Source organism: Lipotes vexillifer, unplaced genomic scaffold, assembly GCF_000442215.2.
Source record: "Lipotes vexillifer unplaced genomic scaffold, Lipotes_vexillifer_v1.1 scaffold755, whole genome shotgun sequence".
NCBI classification, from domain to species: Eukaryota; Metazoa; Chordata; class Mammalia; order Artiodactyla; family Lipotidae; genus Lipotes; species Lipotes vexillifer.
The window spans coordinates 2101275-2118610 of record NW_006797755.1 but is presented as its reverse complement, the minus strand read 5'-3'; the positions used below and the strand labels follow the sequence as shown (position 1 = coordinate 2118610).

Here is a 17336-nt window from a genome sequence, read left to right as displayed (position 1 = left end):
TAACAGGGTAAGGGGAGGGATGAACCATGGCACTGTGGTGACTTGTGCATGCGTGCTTGTGGCATAATGTGAGCATCGTGTCTGTTATTTCAGCATTTTTGCTTAACATTTTGATGTGGTGTCAAGATGTAAAGGTTTAAGCATCTAAATCTAACAAACTTCACCATTTTGAATGTGGATAAAGAAGTAATCAACATTAGGAAGACACAATTCTTTGATGACACATAAAATAAAATTGCCCTGCTTTTTAGAGCTTTAATATTGAGAAAATTCATTTGTACTTTGTCATTTGCTGAGCCTTCTGGAATTTTATAGTCTCAAATCACAACACCACGGACACTCAGGAGACTCCTGACTGTTTTATCTTATTAAACAATTTTGAAATCATTAATTTTTAATTAGCTTAGATGCGGGGTTTCTTTTTATCATTTCAATAGTGTGTGTGTATATGAACTAACGTTTTTTATTTAAACTACTGGCGAGAGTATTATTTACATAAATAAGTGTAGGTTCTTTCTTAGAGTATATACTGTGAGTTTGCTTCATATAGTCACACATTTTTGTAGACTCAGAGATATTACATGCTAATCTATTATAGTAGAGCTTTTCAGCTGTTTATTAACTCAGATTTTGAACAACTAAAAAGGACATAAGCTCAAAGATATGTATAGGTCCTTCCCTGATTGAAAGTTCTAATTAAGTGAATTGGAGAAAATTAACTGAAATTAGCTGTCAGAAAGTCACATTTAAATGAGTGATGAGCTAGTCTGGCAGTAAACATTTAAATGGTATAAATTGCCATTTAAGTGTATGGTTTAATGTTTGTCATGCATTAATGTGACATGAGACTGCAGTGACAATCAAGCAGCTTGCTCTAATTTGAACATATTTAGGGCTTTTGTGTAGAGTGCGCTGCTCACAAATTAAGACAATTGCTGTTTTTATGTGTCTCTTTAACATGTCCTCCAGCCCCACCCCCTCACCCCATCACTACCCAAGACCTAAGTTAATGAAACAAACATATCATTTTTTGTGTGCAACTTGCATTAATAGTTCCTGGATTTTCAGATTAATTTTAAATCCATGTGCTTAAAATAGGACTTTCCTGAAAGTTATTACAAGCCCTTCTCTTCTTATTTCAAATAAAATATGAAGCAGTTTCGTGTTCTCTTAGCTGTTTACTAAATTTATAAATATAATGAGTTTTATAAGAGATGTTTTAAACAGTGACTTTTACAATTGAAACTAAATAAATATTTTTTAGGCATATTTCAATTCAGGTATACTTTAGAATATGAGAATTGCCTAGAGTTTTATTTACAGAATTATTTTTTATACTTTATGATATATGATATATTATGAAGCCATGTTAAATATTAGTTAAAGGAAATATATTATTTGAATTTAGCCGTAAACAATTTTCTTATTCATAGGCAGTTTTTTTTGTTTTGTTTTGTTTTGCGGTACGTGGACCTCTCACTGTTGTGGCCTCTCCCGTTGCGGAGCACAGGCTCCGGACGCGCAGGCTCAGCGGCCATGGCTCACGGGCCTAGCTGCCCCGCGGCATGTGGGATCCTCCAGGAACAGGGCACGAACCCGTGTCCCCTGCCTCAGTAGGCGGACTCGCAACCACTGCGCCACCAGGGAAGCCCATAGGCAGTTGTTTTAATAAAGCACATATCTACACAAGTGTACATCTGTGAACTAATAGGAACGTCTTTTGTCACGAGATGATTTATATCTCATTGGTTGCTTGCTATAGAAGTTAGTCAATTTTGTTTTTAAACCAACAGATTTCTTTTTATAATATTGAAAACGTAGCAGCATGCCACACCAAAAATACATCACAGTCATACACTTATGACTCTAAAAATAAGAATTTCAGTGAGATACATTACCTGATACAACTTGGTATGCTTCAAATCAAGCTTCACAGTTTGAGTTTGTGATTTGAATAACATTATTTATTGATAGACTAGTCCATAATGCTAAGCTTTTATGTTGGAATAATTCTTAACAACATTAAATAAGTATGAATACTTTTCTAAAAATAAGAAGTCTCTGCTCATTAAAACTCTTTAGGATTTTTAACATTATTAAGTTCAGGAAACATTTATTGGTACCTATTGTGTTTTAGGTACAGTGCTTGGAACTGGGAATGTCATGATGAATTGCAAGTGGATCTTGAACCCAGCATTTCTGTTGAAAACTTGATTATGTTCATTCATTATTTATTGGACACTTACGTTAATAGCATCAAATATTTGGTCTGATTTGATACTAGTACATAGAATAATAATTCAGTAATTATAAGTATCCCTCCCAAGATCTAATTTGTTGGCATAAAAACTCAGCTGAAATAACTAAACAATTTGGTTACAGTTGTTACAGTAGACAATAAAATGTTGTAATCCTAGAAAAATTATAAATATTTCAAGTGAAGAGTCAATGTTTAATATTTTCACATTTGCTATTCCAAAGTAACATTTACATTGTATGACCTCCTTTCTTTGAAACGTTAAAATGAGTACCTGTCAGGCCCTGAGTTACAAACGTGACCAAGATAGACCCAGTCCTGGTCCTCACAGTGCTTACAGTACAAGTAGACTAATACTGAAATCTAAGCAATTGATTGTAATTCAGTGTGAGAAGTGCTGCAAAGTCTCTATAAAAATGGAGGACAAATTCTGGTGGAAAATAGGACATCAGAATAAGTCTGTTCACGGTCCATTTAGAGGTAAACTTTACTGCTTGTTCTAAATTTCTCTGTATACTTTAAAAATAGAATTCAGCATAATAATAAGATCTACACCTTTTTTTCAGGCTCTGGAGAGTGAATTTGTTTCCTGCCAGCTTCACCAGTGGATTGATCTCATTTTTGGCTATAAACAGCAAGGGCCGGAGGCTGTTCGAGCCCTCAACGTGTTCTATTACCTGACCTATGAAGGAGCTGTCAATCTGAATTCAATAACTGATCCTGTATTGAGAGAGGTAAGTTATCTGACTGGGTCTAACAGGTATCTGTAGACCAGAAGCTATTAGATCTCATCTTCCCCATGCTTTCATGTTACTGATAATGAAACTGAAACCAGATGGATAAAGTGCCCTTAAGCAGGATGGATAACCTTTAAGTTAGTGACCTAGCTGGGACTTGAACCCAGAACTTCCCTCCAACAAAATGTTTGACTCAATATAAAATGAGAGCTTTTTCAATTTGAACCCATTAAAGGATCAATAATCATATTTCTAATTTTTATAACTTTGAAGGCTACTCACTAATTTAAAGAACTAGGAAAATAATTCATTAAAGAAATAAGATTATAAGCGTAAATCTATTTAAATGTGATAAAACACATATTTATATATGATACATAAGTACATGTATAACCATATAGAAGTTAATAGTAAGAATGAAGTCTATAACTTTCCTACATCACCAAACTTGGTGTTGGATGTTACTGAGACTTGTTTTATCTTTGTCATTGATTTTCTAAAGTAAAACACTCAAAACATGGTTTTGACAAATACAGTATTCACCAAAAACTGCATACAGCCTTGCTTTTTTTTTAAAGTATTTTAATTATACATCCTCCTGCTAACGTACATCATATACAAAGATGTATGTATGTTCATGGAATTGAACAGACAACACCTTACACATCTGTACTATTTTAGAAGAGAACTTTATTAAAGAAACCAGGGAGTTTTGATTCATAGGGAAAGTTGTATATCACTGTAAAGGGAACATCGTCTGCAGTAAGATTTGTCGTTTTTCACCATCACTTGATGTATTTCTTTATAATTCTACTTATGACCTGATCACATTGACAGTATATGAAAGTACATATTTAAATATATTTGCTAACATCGATTATCACCTGGTTTATGTGCTAGATAAAGAAGGTTAATACACAAACAAAAGCACTATGCACTCAATGCACATTTATCTTAAATTGCACAGGTTTTGAATTGCTGTGTTTCAGTTTATTTTAGAACTGGATCAGGTGAACTCTAAAAGACTCTTCCAGTTTTTCAGTTCTTTGAAGATGTTCCTTTCAGGGGGCATTTTATTTTATTAGAGCAACAACTGACTGCATGACAAAATACGCATAAGCTCTGTGTATGAAATTGAGGTTGGAGCAAACATGCAAATGGTGTTACATAACTTCATTGTTAGAATAGAATTGAATAGGCCCAAAAGAAAATACTTTCTTTTTTATTGTTTTAACAATATTTGAACAGTGGTTCTATTAATGTCCATAATTACTTTTCAGATATACCACCTGGTTCTGTTTTTTTGGGTTCCCTTGTAGTAATTATCCCTATCTCTACTTAGCTATTATATGCATGGAATCAATATAGATTTGATTTTTCATGTCCTGTTTTGCTTAACATACCAGCATATATTATTTTATGTTGCTATAAAATCTGTGTAGTTTTAATTTTGAAATTCCATAATATTCTGTAGAGCTGCTATGAAAATGTACTTAATACCATTTCTCCCAATGTGGGATCCTTTTTTTTTTAAGATTTGTCTATTGGTGTGTCCAAGTCGATACAGTGATACTTTTCCCGTCATTAAAATTTGTGCAACATGTGGTTGGTAAAGGATGGCTCTCTGTATCTGTGTGATGCTGCTAGTTAAAAAGTGAAACATTCCATCAGCTGGATGTTTCCTCTATAGATCAGTCAGTATAATTGGCTCTTTGTTTTTACTCTGGATTGACCCACCCTGCTTCTCACACACATCAACAATTTACCAAAGCAGTTTACCATATACTGTTTACAGTACAAGCTAAAAGAGCACTGTCCAATAGAACTTTCTGTAGTAATGGAAATGTTCATTGTATCTGCACTGCCCAATACAGTAGTCACTAGTCACAGGTGGCCATTGTGCATTGGAAATGTGGCTAGTGTGACTGAGGAACTGAATGTTTAATTTTAGTTAATTTAGACAGCCACACATGGCTAGTGGATACCGCATTGGACAGGGGAAACTAGAAGACTGTTGTGTATCTTTGGTTACCAAATTTTCGAAATCCAGATTCTGGGCAGGTGGCCAGACAATGGGACAATAAATGTTTGTTAAATTAACTTGGTAGAATATTTGAAATTGGGCATAGTCCATTTAGACATTAGATATGTAGTTGACATACATGTGTAAACCAAATTATATTTTTTCTTTCACTTAAAGTAACATGTTATGACTTCAAATATTGGTTTTTATTGTGGTAAATAAATATACAATTTACGATGTTAACCTCTTTTGAGGTATAATTCAGAGGCATTAAGTATATCCATATTGTTATGCAACCATCACTACCATCCATCTCCAGAATTTTTGTCTTTCCCAAACTGAAACTCTGTATGCATTATACAGTAACTCCTCATTCCTCCCTGCCCTCAGGCCTTGACAACCACCATTCTACTGTCTCTAGGAATTTGACTATTCTAGGTACCTCAGATAAGTGGAATTATACAATATTTGTCCTTTTGTATCTGGCTTATTTTATTAAGGTTCATCCGTGTTGCAGCATGGGTCAGAATTTCCTTCCTTTTTAAGGCTGATTAATATTTCATCATATGTATATACCACATTTTATTTATCCATTCATCTGTCAATGGATATTTTGGGTTGTTTCCACTTTTTAGTTATTGTGAACAATACTGCTATGAACATGGGTATATTAATACCTGTTTAAGGCCCTGCTTTCAGGTCTTTGGGGTATATACTCAGAAGGAGAATTGATGGATTATATAGTAATTCTATGTTTAACTTTTTGAGGAACTGCCATGCCAAATAAGTTTTCAGTATTTATTTTTCATGATCAGCCTTTGCTAAAGACTATTTAAAACTTTTGCTGTAAGTTTCTTTTCTTCCCCACATCTCCAAGTGGTTAATTATTAGCAAATTAAACTTTAACTGGAGAGCTTTCCAACTCATTGCACCCTAATTTTATTTTACTTTTTTTGACTGTACTGGGTCTTCCTTGCTGCACGCAGGCTTTCTCTAGTTGTGGCGAGCGGGGGCTACTCTTCATTGCAGTTGCACGGGCTTCTCATTGCAGTGGCTTCTCTTGTTGCAGAGCACAGGCTCTAGGCATGCTTCAGTAGTTGCGGCATATGGGCTCAGTAGTTGTGGCTCGCAGGCTCTAGATCACAGGCTCAGTTGAGGCACATGGGCTTAGTTGTCCTGCAGCATGTGGGATCTTCCCGGACCAGGGATCGAACCCATGTCCCCTGTGTTGGCAGGCGGATTCTTAACCACTGCACCACCAGGGAAGTCCCACCCCTTAATTTATTTTTATATTATATGTTATATAAACATGTATTACATATTAGATTCAGCATTCACTCAAAAAACATGGCCTGTGGTGTATGGTGGGTACTCAATGTTCTTGAAAGACTATATCAGTTCATTACTTTAGCATTATTAGCATTAATTCATTAATATACATTAGCATTATTCATATAAGTATACATATTTGCTTTCTGAATGTTATTGAAACAAATATGATCTTTTATCATAGCCATTCCTTATTATAGTGCTGAATTTTGTGACACAATGCAGTGTGATACAGTAGAATAAACAAACAAATGTGGATTTGATTCCTGGCTCCAGTGCCAACAAGTGGTGTGACTTAGCTCTTCCTGAGATTCTGTATATGGAATTGCTGTGATAACGCCCACCTCATGGAGAATTAACTGTTGTATAATACATGAAAAGGCCTGCCATGGTACCTATCCCATCATAAGTACTCAGCAAGTGTTAGTTCCTTCCCTTATGTTGTTCCCTGTTAAACTCGTGGGTTAGAAAACACAACTATAAAAAAGAATATGGGGGCTTCCCTGGTGGCGCAGTGGTTGAGAGTCCACCTGCCGATGCAGGGGACACGGGTTCGTGCCCCGGTCCAGGAAGATCCCACATGCTGCAGAGCAGCTGGGCCTGCGCGTCCGTAGCCTGTGCTCCGCAACGGAAGAGGCCACAACAGTGAGAGGCCCGCGTACCGCAAAAAAAAAAAAAAAAAAAAGAATATGAATTACCAATTGCATCATAGAAAGAATCATAAAGTGTTAACACTGGTGAAGTTATTAGAGATTGGTTTTTAGAAGATTCATACAGAATTCATTGTAAAGTGAGGCAAGGAGAAAACAGAAAACAAGATTAGGTCATTAATTTTTTTCAACAACCTTTTACTAAACCTAAATTATGTAATAAGGTTAAAGAGTTGAAAGGCAAGTCCCTGCCCTCATCAGCTAGAGTTCATTGTCTAGTGTGGAAATATGGATAAGTAAACAGTTAATAATACTGTGATAAATTCAGTGTAGAGATAAGTACACTGCATGCATGCACAAGCGTGGAGAATAGGCACTAAACCTAGACTGCCAGAATCCAGCCATGTTTTTTGGGAAATGAGAGGCCGGAGCTGTAGATTGAAGGGTGAATAAGAACATTGGATAGAGTTGTGAGCAAAGGATAGCTACACAGAAGAAACTGTATGAGCCTCCTGCACAATGTGTGAAAGAGATCATGGCTGGAGATTATGTTTGTGGAACGAGCCAAAAGTGATAAGGGGAAACAGGTAGACAGGAGCCAGAAAAAGTAATTTTAATGCCATGGAAAGTAATTTTAACTGCTTTATAAGACAGTGGATTGAAGGTTGGAGGTTGGTGACATAACCACATGTGTGTTTTAGAATCTGTCTGAAAGAAGGCTGAACAAATAAGAACTGAAAAGTCCTCATTGGATTATTCTAAGAGTCATTAGAGAAGGAAGCTTAGATGGTAGAGGACTGTGCTGTGAATGGGAGGTGAACAAGTAAACACAGTGAGGAAAGGAAATAATGGAAGGGAAAACTTCTCACTGCTTTATTAAGATATAGTTCACATATGATACAATTCACCCACTTGAAGTATACAATACAGTAGTTTCAGTTTATTCATGAAGTTCTACAAGCATCAACACAATCTAATTTTACAGCATTTTGTCACCACTGGAAGAAACCCTGTACCCATTACCAGTCACTCTGAGGGAGATTTTTTTTTAATGGGTAGGTAATTGTGTTAATTGGAAAGATCCAAAAAGAGAGAAGCACATGAAACATAGAAGAAAGAAAGCATGAAATAGACTGCCAAGCTCTATGAGGAAAAGGAAAGGAACAAAATCCAGAACACGGATAGATAAAGCGCTGGACCGCAGGAAACAATACTCCCTTGTCTGTGGTTAGAGAGTGGAAGGTTAGCCTGGGGACTGGTGTAAGTAAATGTGCATGAATGAGGTGGAAGGGCAACAAGATTATTAGGGTTTGTGCCAAAAGTGAGGTAATATTTGTGGAAATACCTGACATAGTGATAGGTGCTTAATTGATGCTCAATAATATATAAATTATTATTTCCTTTACATGTTGTTTTTCTCTGTTCTCAATAGTGGGAGAGTAGATGTAGAAAAAAGTTGAATAGAGAAGGGGTGTGTGTGTGTGTGTGTGTGTGTGTGTGTGTGTGTGTGTGTGTGTGTAATTATACATGTGGAGAGAGAGATGGGGTTTGGCCATGAGAGTATAGTGGAAAATATAAAAAAGGATTGAGGGACTTCCCTGGTGGTCCAGTGGTTAAGAATCCACCTTTCAATGCAGGGGATGCAGGTTAGATCCCTGGTCAGGGAACTAAGATCCCACATGCCCTGGCGCAACTTAGCCTGCGTGCTACAGCTACTGAGCTCACACGCTCTGGAGCCCGCCCACCACAACTAGAGAGAAGGCCGTGTGCCGCAACACAAGAGCCCACGTGCCGCAACCAAGACCTGGCACAGCCAAATAAATAAATAAATAAATATATTTTGAAAAAAGACAACTAGGAGCAACTGTAAAGGGATATAAAAGAAGATTTTTCTTTAAAAAAAGGAATTGAGAGTGGAAGGGTGGTTAATGAAATTGTTAAAGGGATATTGTTGAAATGGTGGATCTAGGCTGGTTTGGATAAATAAGACAGGGACTTATAAATTGGGAAGGTTTATTCTTTCATTAATTATTCATTCACTTATTCAACAAATATTCATTTTGTTCAAGGTGCTAAAAATACAGAGATGAGGGAGAAAGTCAGTCCAAACCCTTTCCCTCATGGAGCTCACATTCCAATGAGGTGCACAGAAAATAAACAATAAAAACTAATTTCAGTTAGTGATAAATGCAGTAAAGAAAAAAGGCTGGGTTACAGAATACACAGTGACTTGGGAGTAGAGCAGTATTTCAGAGAGGTCGCTCACATACTGCCTCTGTCTTCATAAAATGTTTCCTTCCACACGTTTAGAACAACGTAAATTCGTATAAGCAAACCCCGGGAGGCAGCTCCCACCGCTCTACTCGGGCCAACCACGTGTCTGTAACCCCAGACCAGGACAGCCTCCTAAGTCTTGTCCAGTCTTGCTAGTTGTAAAGCTTCCACTGTCACCATCTTCTAATTTACCCTCCACCCCATCTCCAGGCCGTACCATTTTTCCTTCAGAATCTTGTTCTTCTAAGAGGCTTTAACATCCCTAATACTAGGAAATTTGTGCATACACTTGGCTTATATTGAAACATTATCCCTGTGAAATCACAATAATGGTACCAGGATGGATTTTTGCCTCTCTAGTATTAAAAGCAGACTAGACTAGACTTATTTCTGGTCACTATGATATACTTCGTTCAATCTGGGACACTTAGGTGTCCACACAGTCATACACAGAGGCAGGCTTTCCACATACACGTCGTGTATTCACTTACTACTTGGGAAAAGCTCCATTCCTCTTGAGAAAGTTTTATTCTAGAGTGAATGATTAATACATATGGTGCAGTAAGTGATCATAAAAATAATCTCTCTATAAAAAAAGCACTAAACAATAGAAATAATAACCATAAGAGGAGGAAGAGTAATCAGAGAAACAGCCTGCAGCACATTAAACTTTTATGTTGTTTTTAATTTTTAGAAAACAGCTGGGTTATCAGTATACAACTATGTCTGTATTTGCATATGTCACACACCAGAAAGAATTATTTTTCAGGCAAATATGCTTTTCCTCCCCCCCGCCCCCAAATATCTGTGACCTCTGACTAGAGGATATATTCTTACCTTGAGCTCTTTATTCTAACAGACCTTTTTACTCTTCATTATTTCTCTATTTCCTTGGGGTACCTTTTTCCCTTTTTCTCTACCTTTACCACTTTTAATCTACTCTATTTTCCCAGCATTACATATATGTTTTTATAGACAAGGTACAAATAGATAAAAATTGGTTATTTTCTCATGATTAATTCTGCTGAATTTGGTTTGACTCGTTCACCTTTCTTCCTTCTACCAGCATTTCAAAAAAGAAAGAAAGAAAGAGAAACTAAAAACCATGGAAAGAAGAAATTTAAAAAGAGAGAAAAATTAGGTTAATTGAATTCAGAGTTAGATCTGAGTAAGAATAAATACTTTTATTAAGGAAAAAACCTTGTTCCAAAATCCAAATTCACAAAATAAATTAATGATGAGTTGAATTTTCACTTTACAAAATAATTTTTCTTTTCCTAAAAAATGTAAAATAAGTATTTTCCTTAAAGAATTTCTTTAATATATTTAGAATATAATTGTATTTATAGGCATAGTTTCTAGAACAACTCTATATCCTTTCTTATATCCAGAGTTCTATCAATTATCATGTAAATGATATTTGCTATATCCAAAAGTTCAGAGCTCAGTTAGCTATTCCTTAGTGTATAACAGTTCACTGATGGAGTTTTATTAGGTCAGAAATAAGTGTTTAAAAATTGTAAGTACACTGATGTGCTCTGAGTGAGATGTGTACACTACATATCTGAGCACAAGGGAGAAACAGCCAACCCAGATTTAGGCAGGAATAACCCACCTGAATATAATCCTTAAAGAATGAAGAGTTGAGTAGGTGAAGCAGTGGAAAGCAGAGAACACAGTGTATGGGAAGGACCACTGTATGGCCCCATGGCTGGAAAATAACGTGTGGGGAGTGACGGGGGGGAGGCATAAGAAGTTGGTGATGAAGAGCAGTTAGGTTGATGGTGTCTCCAAAGCACATTTGGAAACCATTTATGTCTGTCATTAGTCTAAGCCACCGTCATCATCTCTCCCCTGACTAGCATTAGTAGTCCTGGTCACCCTTTTCTACCCTTAACTACCTACAATCCACTTTCCAGAGAGCTGCCAACGTGACATTTTAAAACTGTAAATCAAATCACATCCCTCCTCTACTTAAGCTTTCCTATTTCACATTAGACATAGAATAAAATTCTGCTTGGTCCACACGATCTGGCCCCTGCCTGCCACTCTGATCTCATGCCATACTGTTCTCATCCTCATTTGTGTGTGCTGTTTCACTGACCTTCTTTCTGTCCTGAGCCTGTGAAGGTTGTCACTGGATTAGCGCCTTTTTATGATAGCCATTTTCTGACTATCCCAGATTTTCACGTGCTGGCTCCTTGTCATTCGTGCCGCGGCTTGAAGGTCATCTCTTCAGCAAGGGCTTGCCTTCATACATCCAATCTACTATCTTTTTGTTATCAATTTTAACTTAATTTAAAGCTGAAGACTGATACATATGATACAGATTGAGACTTGAGTCACCTTGGGCATAGTCAGTTTTCATAAATGTTCTATGTGTACTTGAAAAACAATGGGCGCTCTACAGTTTTTAGGAGTAGAGGCAATTTTACTGTATGATATGAGTAATGACAAGTGAGGAGTGTAATTAATGAATGTGATTTTTGTTATTAACATTAGTTATTGTTCTGTGGTATATTTGAACTTAAACTAAAGAATCCCGTACTGCTATTCTTTCTCAGTTTTTATGCTCTCTTTTCATATTTTTCCTATTTCTACTCTAAAACTAGCAGTTCTTACTTCCTGTTATCAGGTCAGTATGTCTGCCTTTTGGGCACCTGTCCTCTTCCTCAACAATTAGCTATTTTTTAGATGTGATAGCCTGAGAAACCAATACCAGATATGATAGAACTAAATTTAAAGTAAATAAATAGGTTTTGATTACTTCATCAGCTACAAAAGTATAAATGATAGTAATCAAAACTCTATGCTCTAGTTCTAAGCTTCAATGGAACAGAATAGAGCTTCCAGAAATAGACATATGATATATGAGAATATACGATAAAGGTGGTATTTTAAATCACTGGGAAAAGGCTGTCTTATTCAACATGTGGTAGCTAGCTAACTGTTATAACAAAAATTTAGATCCCTATTTCACATCTTAAGGTAAAAGAAATTACAAATGAATTACATGTTTTTGTTTGGAATAAAGATTATATTGTAAATACAAAAAGTGCAACTACAGGACTTAGAAAATACTGTAGGTGAGTATTTTAATAATTTTTGGAACGGAGAAGGCCCATTTTGTAAGTCAATATCAAAACCAAAAGTCATGAAGGAAACTGATATATTTGTCTACATAAAAATTGAAGTTATTGTACATCCAAAAAAAACAACAAATGACAAAGTTCAGGAACAGATAATTCACAAAAGATGAAATGCAAGCCACAAATGTATGAAACCTCACTAGAAATCAGTGAAATTCAATTTAAAATCCGACAGCATTTTTTACCTATTAGATCATCTAAAATGAAAAATAATGAAAATTCCTAATGTTGGTTAGAAACAGACATTGTCATATATTTGGTGAGGATAAAATAGATTGAATTTTTATAGCAATCTATCAGTTTTTAAAATACTCACCCACTATTTACTTAGAACTTTAACCAAAAGGAATAATTGAACACATATGTAAAAAAAGATGTTCAAGTGTATAGTTATTCATAATAGCAAAAAAAACCCGTGAAAACCAAAACCACATAAATGTCTAACAACAGAGAAACTGGTTAAATAAGTATTGGTAAATCCATACAGTGGAATGCTATATACATTATTAAAAAATATTGCCATCTAGGTCTATATGTATTGCTATGGAAAAATACTTCGCCATATTACATGGCAAAACAGATCATGTTATGAAACATAGAAAATACAAATTTTATAATGTGTATATATGCATTAGGAAATTTCTGTAATTATGGACCCCAAGATGTTTATATGGTCATCTCACCAAAGATAGTCATTATCTTTGGTTAGTGAGATCATGGAATTCTTTTATTTGCTACTTTCTGTATTCTGAAAATTGTTTCTTCTTAAAATCAAGAGGAAAAAGCCAACCCACAACTCTTTCTGTCTTCTGAGGGGGAAAAGTCTCTGCTTGAAAATCCAAACAAGTGATGCACGTTAACATGAGGATAAGGATATTGACTTTGCTTTTGTCTGTGTGGAGGTCTCTTGTAATTACTTTCTGGCACTGGCCATGTTTAACATTGCTAGGATAGTGACTTTGTATAATGATCTTCGTGTAACTTTGATAAAGATGAAGGAATTTACAATTTCTTAACTTTTATCTCTCTCAGAAATTAGAGTACCTCTAATCTCTTAGATTGTTATTTAACTCACTGAACTAGGATTCTTTTTCATACTTTTTAGCAGTTTGAATTTATTTCCTCATTGTTTCCAGCATATTTGAGGAGGACCAAAAAAGATTACTTATACTCTTAGGGAAAATATCTTAGATATATCACTGTTGAGTAGTCCTTATCATCATTTTCTAAAAGCAGGAAGGCTTTTGACCTAAGATGCATGAATTCTCAATCTCTGGGTTCACTACTAAATTGTGTGTGTGTGTGTGTGTGTATATAATTAAATCATACATAAAGGGATTTAACAACTTATTTATCAAAAAAATGTACATTAACTCTAAAAATTCAAATACTATGAAAGTATAAAGTAAAAGAGTAGAAAGCCTCCGTCCCTAAGTTTAGACTCTGTTAGCTAATGCCAGAGTCTCATGCTAAAGTGAGCTATAGCAATTTCTATATGATGTGCTTTGATATACACAGAAAAAATGCCTCTGCCATAGACTGCATTGCCTTTCACTTAGTGCTTGAAACTTTACCATTAGAGATCATTTATTTGGTTACAGATTTTTTTTTAAACAATTTTTTCCAGTCATTCAGCTCTCTGTGCATAGAACTTGATAGGAGGTTTTGACAAAAGGAAAAGTACAGACACAGCACAGGGTCTGAGCAGCCATTGTGAAGGGAGGGCAGGGGCAGAACCTGGGGTGCGCTGGAGCCGGGAAGCAGAGGTAGAGGTGCAAAGAGCAAAAGATACACTGCAGGTAGATGTCGCATAGGACAGCATTAATATGAACAATATCATCTGTGCTTTTCCATATTGCACCTTATTGTAAGTACTCAGTACATTTCCTCTGGAAGCAGCATTTTCTCCTTTACTTTTCAAGCAAATACAATGTTATTTTATGTTTATGTGAGTTCAGAAATTAAAGTTATTTATTTCCTTCTGAAAATGGAACTCAGCTCTATTTACATAGATGGGTAGGGAAGAGGAAGAGGAGAGCCATGATATTGCTCACTTTAAACAATTATATACAATGAGTCTCATAATATGAAAGTAAAACCTGAAAATTTCTCCCTAAGTTGTGTTTAGTGTCAGTGGTTGATTTTCCCTCTTCCAAATTTATCCTTCCAAATGGTGTTTTAGTAACACATAATCACCCTGAGAAGGTCTGTTTTCCAAAAGAAGCATCAGCAGTGTTTAAGTTCACATGACCCCAGTTTCATGACAGCGGTAGCAAATCAGATGTCTTATCCAAGGAAAAGCATTTTTGGCTTAGAATTCAATCACTTTCATGGTGGGAGTCAACAGCTTATTTCAGCTCTAACACTACTGCAGAACACTGGCTGCAGTGAATCTTTCAGAAAGCATAAACACAATTGGTATTTATAGCATTGTTAACATTTGTTAAATAGTTCGGGGAATGGTCTGTAAGCCCGTTTTACGCAGGTGGGGCAGGAATTTTTGTTGTGACTGCAGTGAGATTTAAGAGTAGGACATTAGGACCACATGGTTAGGATGGTTGTAGCAAGAGCATAAAGTAGAAGTATTGAAGACAGTAAGTTAAGACTTCAGGCAGCCACAATTCAGGGTGTTACAAAAATAATCCTGAAGCATCTCCAGCCAGAAGTGTGTTACACAGATGGCATATTTGACACAGTGCAGGGCAGGAACTGTACAATGAAAACACAAACAGTAAGGATTAGTCAAGTTTTAATTGAAAACCTACATTTAAAAATACCTTGAAATTATGCCAGACTTTCTTGTATATTAAAAGCACAAAGTTTCCCTTAGTCAATTAAACATTAAAGTTTGTCAGGAAAGCTAATCTTTGTATTTTGCTAGTGATTATGCCTATTGCAGACTTATTAGTTAAATAGGTGTAGCTGAATTATACATCCAAGGACATAAAGCAAAGTATTAATATTTTTATGATTTTTTTTTTCTCTATCAGCTACCCAAGGAATCCTGAGCAATTCCATATGCTGATGACTTCTGTCATAAACCCCTGATCCCTTCAGGCACCATTTTCATTTTAAATTGAAAGTATGAAAAGTACTCTCAAATCAAGTGACTAAATTTTGTTCTCAAAATTTTTAACTAAATTCAAGTTTCTAGAAAGATTAAGATTAAGAAATTACTTAGATTTGAAAAATCTATGTAGGATTATTTGCAAGTATAACAGATTGCTAACTGTTAGAATAGCATAGTCAAATTTCTAATTTCAGAATAGCAATGTTGTTTTATTTCTAACAAAGACGAGGAAGTTTACTTAGAATCACTATTTTTAGTTTCCATTATTGGTGCAAAGAAGGAACTGAAATTCTATTAATACAGTATTTAGGAAATGCTTAAGTGCAAATTTTTAAAATGTTAAATATTATTTAACTATGTCTTAACAGTAAATGTATCGCCTTCCCTCTCTCTGTCCCTGCCAGTACTGTGTAATTGTGTGTGTGTGTGTGTGTGTGTGTTGTCTTTCAGGCTTAAGTTCCTTGAGGTCAAGGATTCCTAACTGCACCTCATTCCAGTGTTTGTACATGGTAGATACAAATATTATTGAAAAAATAGATGAAATGATTCTTACCAAATGACTGTTTCTTTCTGTAACATAGTTTAAACGTATTTGTCTGGTTTTGAGAAATAATTTAACCTCCTGAATGCAACTATCCTGAATTTTTTTTTTTTCTTTAAGGACTTTTTACTATGTTTTCACTATGTTTCCTCTTAGTATTGGCAGCCTTTCTGAAGCAACATTCCACTTATTTTTCTAGGCAGGCTGCTTTATCTACTCGTTTCCAGTAGCTAGAGTTGGAGGTGTTTTGAATGAGCACATCAGTGTTCTAGACAGAGATACTGTTTGAAATTATCCATGAACACAGTGCCGCTGAGCATTATTGAGTGACGTTTGTTTCTGTTGGTTGTGTCTGCTCTGACGAGCTGGTTTCTTTCAGATTGGCAGCTGGGATTATGCTGCAGTGGACGGACAGCTACAAGAAGTGGAGATTGTAGTGAGGCTGAGCTGGGCTGGGCTGGGCCTCAGGGTAATGTGCCTGGAATATATGGGCTCGGTTAAAAGCACTAATAGGAAATGTATGCATATTTTCACAATTTATAATTACATTATATTTCACCGTGGTAACTTCCATAATATTATTGAGTAAAAATATAAGTAAAAATAGTCCTTTTCCTAATTTCCCCTCTACCCTGGTTTCTTATCACTGCATTCTTTTTATTTTTAGAGGTTTACTTTATTTAGCTAGCTGCTCTTTCTCTTTGCTCTTTATGTACTGTATGCCATCATGATATGTATATGCTTCCAAATACCTAATGTAAGTAAAACACTGTTTACTTGCAAAGTGTATATACCCTTCTAAATATTTAGTTAGCAATAAATGATGGTAAAATATTGCTAAAACTAATGGCTCCTTGAAATCAGATAGAAATAATTTAGGAAATAAGCTCAAAATAACAAAATTAACTTTGTAGCAAGGTCTATTGATTTCATAGTGTTTGACCAGTTTATCAGTTAGAATTGTCCCTAGGTGGTTAAGAAGTACTTCTGGTTACTATGTTAATGGAAAAATTAAATTTCATAAAGATATATTTTATATTGTCAGATTTTTCTTTAGATTTTTATGTTTTTTAGTTTTAGATTTTTTTCAAAATGGAAATTTTTTATTACTCTATTTTAAAAGTAATACATGCTTTGTCTAAGATATCAAATAGTATAAAAGTGAAGAAGGTATTAATTTTTATTCTCCCAATCTTTTCATCTGCCCCCCACCAGAGATAATAGCTGATAAGTTTATGTACCTTTCCAGATTTTACATGTGTGTATTTATGTATGTGTGTACATGTACTCACATAACACATGTTAG

General features: G+C 35.4%; 1 protein-coding gene across 2 annotated transcripts in view; it reads left to right on the top strand.

Moving 5' to 3' along the window:
* The window catches only part of LRBA (LPS responsive beige-like anchor protein), a 777508-nt gene that overhangs the window by 702533 nt on the left and 57639 nt on the right, over positions 1 to 17336 (top strand). For both annotated transcript variants that reach the window (XM_007469901.1, XM_007469902.1), the window contains one exon: positions 2824 to 2991. In XM_007469901.1, the coding sequence (XP_007469963.1) occupies positions 2824 to 2991 (168 nt within the window). The remainder of the gene's footprint in view (positions 1 to 2823; positions 2992 to 17336) is intronic.